At 40.4% G+C, this 11,461-nt stretch overlaps 1 protein-coding gene across 1 annotated transcript; it reads left to right on the plus strand.

Moving 5' to 3' along the window:
* Positions 1-4,989: 4,989 nt before the first annotated feature.
* On the plus strand, positions 4,990-9,802 carry LOC107561914 (protein phosphatase 1 regulatory subunit 29-like). The gene has a single exon (XM_016246454.1). The coding sequence runs from the start codon at positions 5,294-5,296 to the stop codon at positions 8,090-8,092; it is 2,799 nt and encodes a 932-aa protein (XP_016101940.1). The 5' UTR covers positions 4,990-5,293; the 3' UTR covers positions 8,093-9,802.
* Positions 9,803-11,461: the final 1,659 nt, after the last annotated feature.

Here is an 11,461-nt window from a genome sequence, read left to right on the forward strand (position 1 = left end):
TGCACTTAAATTCTGGCAAGCGAACTGGCATAAATGTTGCTGACATACTGTACAAGAAATAGAGGAAGAAGCGAGATGTATTAAGTTATAATATGAGGCAGAATTTAAGGGCACTTTGAAAAACCCAATCTTCTCAGTCAAGACCTGGAGGTTGAGAAGCCACTAATTATAATTCAGGAAGTTAAAGCTGCTGCCCCCTCTGGGGCCTTGGTCCCATGTAGGTCATTGGATGTCAGAGCGACAGGGCAGCGTCTGGGCATTTTGACACAGACAAATTTGTTTCTTGGCTGTTTGAATGCCCCTGTGGCTGCCCGTGTCAGTTTTGCTCTCGGGGTGAACGTAGCTCTCGCAATTCCGTGATCACACAACCCTGAGGGGTGTTTGATGTCTCCGACGACTGCCTCAGACAAAACAACTGAATTTACTTTCTCTGAATGCGTGCTGCGTATGTTGCACGTCGGCAGGAAAACGGTGGGGTTTTCTTTGTCGGTACGTGAAAGGGAAATCAACACACTCTCTAAGACTGTTTCATGTTCTTCCCCTTCCTCTGAAAAGTTTTTCCACTCCAGGCAGTCTATGTTGCTGCTGTTTGGAGATAAAATTGGTATTCTAACAAGTGCACACTGCAGTGGCTGATGGGGGGAAAAAAGAAAAATCAAGCACTTAAAAGAGCTTGAAATGGCAAATAGTGGTGATTTTCAGAATAATATCACAGCTGGAAATCAACCAACCAAAACCAGTGCTCACTGTGAATTTTAAACATTAAAATGATCAATTATTGAACAAAAAGTAATGCTAGATATTAATATCATAGCTATTTGATTTGAGGCGTTCACACTGGGAGCAATTTGCAGTGACAAGACAAAGTCATTTCAAATGACGATTTAAGGCAACAAAGTTGAGATTAGTTCGACTTTAGTGAAAAGTAAAATGTGTCCCCAAGGACAAAAAGCAAGATCTTCAAACTTTTTTTTCAAAAACATATGCTATTGGTCTAAACAAAGACAAAGCCCCACCCCAAACTCACGCCACTGGTTGAGTCACTGTTGCCATGTTGGTCTAGACTCTAGTCTGCTCAAACAAACAAAGCAATGTTTTGATAGTTATGCATTAAAACACCTAAATGAGGGTTATCGTGTACATTAAATTAATTAATTAATGACTTGGTGAATGTGTAATTGCTGTTCTCCTAAATAAAATGAGACAAGTGAAGATTGTTTTCAAATGTTTTCCGAACACATCTGCCATTGGTCAACCAAACAGTCCCACCCCCAAAATCACACCATTGGTTGATTCACTGTTGCTAAGCTGGGCTGCTCAAACAAACAATATTTTGAAAACTCCACAGTGTTTACACTTTTTTTGGGTAATGAATGGGTTACTTTATAGTTGTCTCTGCAGTTTAAGCTGGAGAAATAAGTATTTTAATAAAAAATAAAGCAATTACATGCTACAGCTTTAACTATCTCAACCTGCACAGGTCATTGCTTTTTAATAGGTGAGTTAGCAATAACTCCTCTAGGCTACTTCTCCCCAAAAAGAAGCGCCAGGTAAGGTGGAAATTGTTTAGCTTCAGCTGCCTCATGTCAAGAAAAGTGGCATTTTTAAGAAAGTTCCCCATCACTCAACATGCGTAGCACCTCTTGTTTGACCTTTGGCTAGCATAGCATTTGGCTGAATTTTTTTTTGTGTGTGTGTGGGTGTCTGCTCTCTGCAAGTAATGGTCTGAGTACATCTGATCTCATTCGCTTTCTTATTGTCTTTCTCTCTTCCCCTGAGAGGTTCATCTTTAGACTATGAAGTCTCTCTAAAGTAACTCCTAGTCTGGTCCACCTGCTTTCACAAGCTGTAATTAGCATTAGCCTCTGGTCCTAATTAAATCGCAGATACGCTGTGTGATAACTCGACGTGAGAAAACGGAAAGGGTTTCAGGTCTCCACAAAAGCCTGGAGCTTGGCAGAATAAAGGAAGAAAGAGAAGGTCTTAATTGTTTCTTTGCTGTTGCTAGCGCATGCTATTTTTGTCTTTTGAAAGGACAAGAGTGATAAACTCATAGCGTACAATGCCACCACTAAAAGATGAGGCAGGAAGGAAGAACAAGGATAGAAATGTAGGCGCATAGCGAATAAAACTTTGCATAAGCACAGATGCGTCAATTCCATTTGAACAGAGGTTTGATTTTTGAGCTAAGTGGATTTTGAATGCAAAATGTATTTGCATCTTTGATTAATTTAAAGCTGTTAAAAACACTTTCTCCTATACCAGCAAAGAACACTAAGTTAGACATTGGTTAGCTTGATTTTTCTAAAAAATATATTAACGCTGTGGCACTTAACAGTCATTTGCTTGTAAAAGCTACTAAGTTGTTAAAGGTTTAGTTTTTTGTTGCCCGTTTTGGTCACATTTTATCTCTTCTAGTGCACAAAGTAAGCCAGTAGCACTGTAATGACCACTCACCCAGGAAAAGCTCAGAATGGTGTTTATTGTAATTTGTTGCTTTTTCAAACCTGCTGGGATAGTACATTTGGGAGATATTTTAACTCTTGTACTATTACTTTATTTAAATCACTGGAAGCCAAATGGCCCTTCAGTCAGTGTTGTGTTTCTAGAGGTTGTTTGTAATGAAATCAGCAGGGAAGGATAGTTATCGTATGTGTTAAAATGCTGCTTTGAGGACTCTGCTGTAATATTGAGGTGACCTTGTATTTGGACAGACTTTCTCAGTGAGGAGAATAACTGGTGGAGTGTTTTCTCTAGACATTAGTGAATAGACTAACTAATTAGATCTTTATCTGACGGGGTCAGAGCTCAGTGAACAGAAGGATGAAAATGAGCCGATGTGACTGGGGATGAGAAGGAGGTTAAACTGCTGGCATCGAAAGCAGTAAAGAGAGGAACTGAATGTATATGGTTAATCTGGGAGTAGTTGTCACAAGGAGAAGCTGTAACTATAATTATAAGGTTTTGAATCAAAAGTACTTTTAAAATGGAATTTACCATTTAGCTAAAATTTATTGAAAAGCCTGTTTATTGGCAGATTCCATTGTGACGACATGCCCCAGTATTATTTCAGTGGGTCTTCAGCGTGATATCTTTAAAATTCTGGTCAACAACAATGGCAATATTCAATATCTTTCATTGCATGTCAGCATTTAATACTTACGGCTGGAATTTTGAAAACCCTTAGCAAGCACCATTCATCATTCCGTGTTTATCCCAGTGCATTGTGGGATATTAACATTTAATAGTTTGAAAGTGTTTGAGATATTCCACTGGGTATAATATCTTTTGTTGGTTTAATATGCAACAATCATCTGGCATATTGAAGTTACATTATGCAGCCGTTGTAGGATAACTTTCACAATTACGGCTGTTCAAGTAGTGCTATGTAAAGCTTTTCTCTCATCAACGGGGTAATTAATACTCCCTTTAGAATTACATCTCTTCACATTGAATTTGCATAAAAGTCGTTTGCGTTATTTGCATGCACTGCACGTTTCCCTTGACATAACTAGTATGTATACACACATACATTCATAGCCATACAAATACACCAAGTTGCATACAAACATTCCTATCGCATTTTCTTGGGAGTAATTTATATTTGTGAGTATTTAATGAGGCTGATGTTAAAGAGTTTTAAAACTCCTTACCTAATGTTGTTCCTACAGAGATGAAAAGACCTGCACACACATGTCAGTCTTGAGGGACTGAAAGATTGACAGTTACGAGAGTATCCCATGGTTATGACACACTCTGAGGCTCAGTTTTAAATCAGCTGACGTCAGTTGAGGAATTGAATTGTCAATTTCAATCTTGAGCTTTGGCACCAGGGGAAACGGGTTCTCTGTTTCTGTGAGGGCTTTAGAAATGAGAAGTGACTATTGTAAAATTGGATGCTTGAATTCTAGACTGAGTGGCTGTGCGGTGTGGCTTGAGTTTTATTATGCAAAATTTCATGACAATATTTGTAGTCTTATGTAAAGGATTATTAAAATTTAGTTCTGTGTGATTTAATTCAAAGCATGAAGAGAAGTTGAGAGAAGTTTTGACATGTCCTGACATTTGTGCTTTTTTCAGTTGCTAATAAACATTTTAATGACTAAGTTTAGTAGCACCATAATCAGCACAAACTGGGCTACAATAATATGTCAGCAGCATGTATGTATGTGATTGTGTTTTTGAGAAAACAACGTTTATGCGTGCTTAGTGAAAAATTGATACATTAGCATTAGCAGAGGCCTGTTGAGCATTCAGTGATTTATTAGACAGATTTTTTGAAGTTACAAAATTAACCTGAGAGGCTTGATATCTATAGTGTCAAATTGCTATAAAGACCCAAAATATACCACCACATTGCAAGTATGGAAAGTTTTGTTAACATTGTGCTGTATTTACTTGCTGGGACAATATTGGTATTGTGGCATTTAGAAACTACCTGTACACTACTATGACACTGCCTGTAGCTTAAACTTTCCTAAACTTTCCAATGCATAATTACATATACCAAGTAACTCACATACACATATAAACACGCACACGCACATTGCTGTTTTGTTAAGCCACTTTAGCTGTGCTACCAATATGTTTTATGCATTTTATAACCAAGGAAACATGTGGAAACATGAGTGACATGTAGAATTGTGTTGCTTGGATAATGGTAATCCTAAATGAATCCTCAGAGGCACTGTAATACCTCAGGGACTTACAAAGACTAATGGCTGTTTTACATTCTGGTCCCTAATTATGCTGTCATTTATTCTTTCTTTTAGAACAGTTTTGAGCCTTTATTGTTTAGTTGTACCAACACTGTTTTACATAATCAAATATTGCTGACTTCTAAAACTAGCATCATTAAGACAAAGTTTCATGGCTTTAGAAATTTGAATACGTAAATGGTCTTTTAAACCTGGTTTTGTTTATAATTGAAGCATAATCATTCATTTCTAAATGTTCTCTCCCCACCTTTTGTCTCTTGTACAGATCCAAAGACTGACAGATTGAAAGCATTGCTCAGCGATTCAAAAGGAGAGCAGTCAAGAAGTCAAAGACCATGAGTTACAGCTGTGGCAAGCGACGCTATAAACCTATAACACGGACCACGTAAAATGGGGACAATGTTTGGCATTATGGTCCCTGAACAGCTGTGACTGCCCTCAAGACACTTTTTTCCCCAGAATCTGTCTTTGTAATCCTATTGGCCGTACATCATCTGTGATCATTTTTCTTATTTTGAGCCCTAACCTCTTTCATTTCCCACCTTGATCAAAACAAATCCAGTTTTTGCTCAAAAATGGCCTGCAGGTTCAGCTTATCTTGTGCTTTTCCACCCTGCTTTCTCATCCTCTATCTCCCTATTTTTCTTCTCCTCCATGCACCTTCTTTTGTGAGGGGTGACTGCTGGCTAATTGAGGGGGATAAAGGCTATGTGTGGCTGGCAATCTGCAGTCAGAACCAGCCTCCATATGAGACAATCCCACAGCATATTAACAACACCGTCCATGACTTACGGCTGAATGAGAACAAACTCAAAGCAATTTTCTTCAGCTCCCTCAGCCGATTCACCAACCTTACTGACCTCAACCTTACCAAGAATGAAATCTCCTACATTGAGGATGGTGCCTTTGCAGGACAGGCCAATCTACAGGTCTTGCAGTTGGGATATAACAAGCTAACCAACCTAACTGAGGGGATGCTGCGAGGGTTGGGTCGAATGCAGTGCCTGTATCTGCAGCATAATCTTATTGAGGTAATTGCAACCAATGCCTTCTGGGAGTGCCCAAGTCTTAGCAGTCTTGATCTTTCCTCTAATAAATTAACAAGGCTGGATTCATCCACCTTCACTGTTTTGGGTGGACGACTAATAGTGTGTGAACTGGCTGGAAATCCTTTCCATTGTGGCTGTGAGTTGTATGGCTTCCTTATCTGGCTAGAGGCATTTGACAACGTCACTCACACCTATGACAGGCTCCAGTGTGAGACCCCAAAAGAACTTTTTGGCTACCCTCTCCTGAGTCCTAAAGGTAATCATGGAAGAAATGCTCGTTCGATCCTGTCATCCATGTGTAAAAATGGAGTGATTGTTGGTGGCATAACAGCCCTGCCTCCTGACTTAGACTCTTCTGGGATGGGGATGGATATGTATGATCAGATAGGACCTTATCACCAGCCCACAGCTTCATCAACCACGGACCCAACATACAGCCCCACCATTAAGTTACAAACGGTCTCTCTCTCCTCTGCATCCCTCTTGGTTCAAATACCCAAGCCCTACAGTAAGATGTATATTCTAGTGCAGTATAACCACACCTATGTGTCAGACATCATGAACTTAAAGAACAAGAAAGAGACTGTCAGACTAAACAACCTAAAGCCCCACACAAATTACACCTTTTGTGTTGCCTCAATTCGCAATTCCCAGCGGTACAATCACACTTGTCTGTATTTTGCAACTCGGGCTCCAGGGCTTGATGACTTGCGGGCAACCCCTTCTACCACCACCCATTACATTGTGACTATTCTAGGGTGCCTGTTTGGGATGGTCATTGTGTTGGGCTTGGTATACTACTGCTTACGTAAGCGTCGAATGCAGGAAGAAAAGGAAAAGTCTATTACTGTTAAGAAAACTATCTTAGAAATGCGCTATGGGCCAGAAGCAGCTGCTGCAGCAGCCAAGGATCCTTCAGCCTTGCAGAAACGCCATGACCAGTCCCATCATCAACACCACCATGGAAAGTTGTCCCAGTCAGCATCCTCCAGCTTGGGCGTCCTTCATAGTTCAGCCAACACCACCTCTTCTCGACTTTCTTCCCTTCCACAAGTGGAGAAGATGGCTACAGCATTCTCAGAAGCCATGGCCGCCAATAAGGGCAACTACATGGATGTAAGAATGTCAGCAGGAGGAGAGGAGCGAGTAAGAGATGGAGTTGTAACAGGATTAGGGGATGATATCACAAGGGATGAAAATGGGATTAATGGAGGAGATGACTCTGATGATGATGATGGCCGAGATTCAACATCGGAGATCTCCACCATTGCCAAGGAGGTGGACAAGGTAAATCAGATTATCAATAACTGCATTGATGCGCTCAAACTAGACTCTGTAGCTGTTGTGGCAGCAGCTGTGGCCACTGCAACTACAGTGGATAACACTGCCTCTCCACCACCTCCTAGTGTCCCTTCATTAGCCAGGGGGCTAATTCCACTTTCCCCCACCATCACAGAGACATGCCAGATCATGTCATCCCCTAAAATCCGTCCTCTACCCCCTGTTCCTCTTGTTTTGCCCCTTTCTGAGCGGCCTGGTATCAGCGGAGGTGGGTTTCTCTCCCCTCCCTACAGGGACCCACCCCCAGCTACAGCATCACGGCCATTGCAGAGGCAACTCAGTGCAGATGCTGCAGTTGTTCCTATAAACTCTGTTAAAAATCGCTGCAGTGTTTCTTCCGGTGGCTCTGTCAAAAGTGCTCGGGTCTTCAGTCTGGACATCACCGACCCTCGAAGCACAGAGCCATGCAAGTACCCTGAGAAAGGCAGCCCTGTTCGGTGCGGGGAGCCACTGGAGAGGTTGCCCTTAATAGGGATTCAGGGAGTCAGTAATGGCAGAGGAGATGGTGGCAACAGGGGTGGAGGGGGAGCCGGTGGTGGCAGTGGTGGTTCGGGTGGGTGTGGTGTTGTGGTCGGAGGTGGGGGCAGCACAGCTCAGCAGCACCACTTGGAGGTGCACCCAGACTACCACTGCTCAGAGCACCGACACTCCTTCCCCGCCCTCTACTATGAGGGTGCCACTGACTCCCCTGCCCAGAAAGTCTCCTTTCTAAAGCCTCTCACTCGCACCAAGAAGGACACTGCCTATTCACAGCTTTCTCCCCGCCACCATAATTACTCCGGGTATTCCTCTAGCCCTGAGTACTCCTCTGAGAGCACGCTTAAAATCTGGGAGCGCTTCCGACCATACAAGAAAAGCCCCCGTGAGGAGGCCTACATAGCCGCTGGCCATGCTCTTCGAAAGAAAGTGCAGTTTGCAAAGGATGAGGATCTCCATGACATTCTGGATTACTGGAAGGGGGTGTCAGCACAGCAGAAACTGTGATACTTGTGAGAGACATTACAGCAGGAGGCGAGGTTGTGGAGAAAAGAACTGATGACTCTTGAGACAGCTCGGCAGACTCCATCAGCAGGTGCTTTCGTCCCTATAGGCCACCACAGAGACAAGTGTTCTGAAAGAGACAGAATTAAGCAGGTGTTCCAAGCTCATTAAGGCATAGATAAGTAACCAACCAGAAATGCACAGGAAATGTGGCACTTAAAAAGGCATCCAGTTTCAGTTTAGAATCCCTCCATTTTACCTTGTGTACCACCTCTCTTGCACTGTAATTTGACAAGATAAAAGCCTTAAATGAGGAATTAGTGGTTTTATTTTACAAATGCCTGAATATAGTCTCGAGTGATGGTGGTAACTGAAACTTGTTAATTAGTAAGAGGGAAAAAAAAGAAAAGTTGTGAGTTATGAGTGAGTTTATGCTTTGCTGAAGCCACAGGTCAAAACATGGATACCTGGTTCACACCCATTCCCTAATGTTTGCTCAAGCAAAGTATATTCATTGATTTAAGAAACCTACACAAATTTTACACAGCATGTGTGGGACACTGTTATCAAACCAGAGGCAGCCATTTGGACTTGCTTTATTTTCAAGCAGTGTGGCAATTTGATGAAACACACAATGTTAATTCCTTTTTGGCATTCGTTTGTGGCACAGCCAGCTTCAGATACATTTTTCTGTTATTTTGTGAAGACTTTACACATTTTTTGCTTAATTCTGAGAAGGGAAAGAGTAAAATGGAGTTTAAGAATGGAAGCTTTATGTCTCAGTTTGATTTTAAAAGTGGCAGCTAGATATAGACCCCAATGTAGTAATAGGATGATATACACAAGGTTACCATTATGCATTAAATCTTGAGGCATGTTACATTAAGAGTTTGCTTTGTTTAGCCTGTTGGGAGGCAAAATGCCAAAGCTTAACTCAATGACACACTTTCATAAAATGGCAAACTTAATTTGGAAGCTATAATTTCATGAAATGTTAAACATATTTCATAATAACTGTCTTGCTGGTGTTTGAGTAAAACTTTTCAATGACCTATTAAGCTTATGACAGGCACAGAAACCTTGAACAGGCTTCACGAGTAAAATACTTATATTTTCCACCATTGATTCCACAGAATCTGATGCCATATTTGCATTTCAATGATTACTTGGTCAGGTCTACTTTCATTGAATACTATAGTAGCTCTGCTGTTATTTCTCCCTATTGATCTGGCCTTCTGTTTCCTGTTATAATTCACTTCTCTTGACCTAATATCGGTTGTGGTCAAACTAGGGATGGTATGAAACAAATTCAATAATTTCTTACATCTAATTTTTTAAGACCATGTTATTGTCCTTGCATGGCTTTATAGGGAAAATTAATTAGTAATTTGCAGCAGAGGAGTCAAGAGGTCACAGAGGTGCTAATATTATTAACACTGCCAGATTGGAGAAGTGATTGAAATTAATCTCGCCCTTTCCGGTCAGGTCATCACCCAGAATGCATCCCTGGAGTTTTTCTGGTTCGCCCGTGGCAATGAAAGGCAAGCTGAAGCTCTTCTTCTTTAGAGCAATTTATTGGCTTAAAAATACATCTCAAATTCTACGAAATAGGCCTCTGGGCTTTGAAATTTCAGGCAAGGGCATTTTTGATGGGAAATATTAACATTTGTTGTTAACTAATGAATGCAGATCTCAATAAATTATGGTTGACATACACTGGGTTTTCTCAGCATTAAGTGAAAACGTCATTAGAATTCAGCCTGTACATGGAAATTGATCTTCATTTTACAGTCACATTTGGCCAGGGTTGAAACTTATGAACTCTCAGCATGCATCAATAATGTCACATCATCCTTCAAGGTTCAGAATCAATGCTCGGTAATTGAGAATTGACACCGTCAACCCAAAATTCAAAGGTTTGCCTTGTGAGCCATTTTACTAAAACCTCTGAGCGAACTCCAGATTGCAGTCAGTCACAGTCTATGAGAAAAGACAAGATGAACATTGGCTACCCTGTTAAGAAAGAAGCTATATTAATGCTTAAGCTAATGTTTTGTTTTTGTTGTGTGTATCTGTATACAATAGTGTGAGAATTGAACAGTATATGAACAAAGTATACATGGATTGCTATGAATATCACTGACAAACACAGACCCATAGCAAGAGCTTGTAACAAAACGACAAACCCACACATGCATATATTCCACCATCATTAGCTTTCTTGAAATCTCATTTATTCCTATTTAAGACTCCAAAAGTTGTTTTTTCCTAAACTAAATTCAGTTAGGAGATGAGTTTTCTAAACAGCCTCAAGGCTTGCGTTATTGCACTGTGGTTGGGAAATACCAAGCTAAGACAATTGGAGATAAATTATTATGCTCTTGGAATGTTTTAAGTATATTGTTGGCATATGGGAATGACAGTTATTTGTGGTTTGATTCCCTGCTGATAAGTTGTTGTTTTTGGTAACTTATGTGTGTGTATGGTCTTAAAGATATACAATGTTGATCAGATGTAACTGATGGCTGACTGTGAAAACTGTGACAAATGCACAACCAACAAGATAACAATCTATACTAACAATGGTTACATACAGTATATGTACAAGTAGTATTAGATTTCCAATGGGTATGTCCAGTGAAAACAAAATCGATGTATGTGTAGTGTACACGTACATACAAACACTCACACACATATACACAAAGGCATATGCAGAGTCTACAATCTACACATAATGTAAGTTTACAGAAACATAGTAGTGCCCTCTTGGCACTAAAACAGAGTGAATTATTTTAAAGGACGGTGCCAAACATTTGTAAGATTGTAACTGTTATTGTCAAAGTAACTGCATTGTTTTATGATTGAAATGTCATTGTTGTAGTTGCCGTTTATTTAATGTGATTTTAAATTTCAGAGGACACTATATATTAACATAATGGATTCATTTTTGTCCACCAGAATGCCCTCCTGATCATGTGTACTCAAGGCCAAAATCCAGATGCTTTTGCATAATTTTGATGTGGATTGTGTTTTGATTTATTCCTAGTTATATTACGTAGCTTAATACATCCTAATTGTGTCCAAATTAATACGATTAATGGATATTTTACATCTGGGCTATATTGATTTGCATAAAAACAAAGACATTCTGCAGGTTTCCTAAGAGCTCAAGCATTCTGAATCTGGAACTTACTGGAAATACCTCAGGAAAAAAAAAGCAGGTTTGCTCACGTAAATGCCACTGAAACTCCCACAAAATGGGTGAGTAAAGTTCCCCTCTCTATACGGTTTAACCGAGAATCATAGTTTCAACAATTTCCGTCCTCCCACTAATAAAGTTTAAAGACTTACGGCCCACAATTCTCTGGCCTC

Source organism: Sinocyclocheilus grahami, unplaced genomic scaffold (assembly GCF_001515645.1).
Source record: "Sinocyclocheilus grahami isolate Dianchi unplaced genomic scaffold, SAMN03320097.WGS_v1.1 scaffold798.1, whole genome shotgun sequence".
Lineage (NCBI taxonomy): Eukaryota > Metazoa > Chordata > Actinopteri > Cypriniformes > Cyprinidae > Sinocyclocheilus > Sinocyclocheilus grahami.

What these genes read in the sequence shown, in the direction of transcription:
- LOC107561914 (XM_016246454.1), top strand. Translation starts at nt 5,294, where the DNA reads ATGGCCTGCAGGTTCAGCTTATCTTGTGCTTTTCCACCCTGCTTTCTC.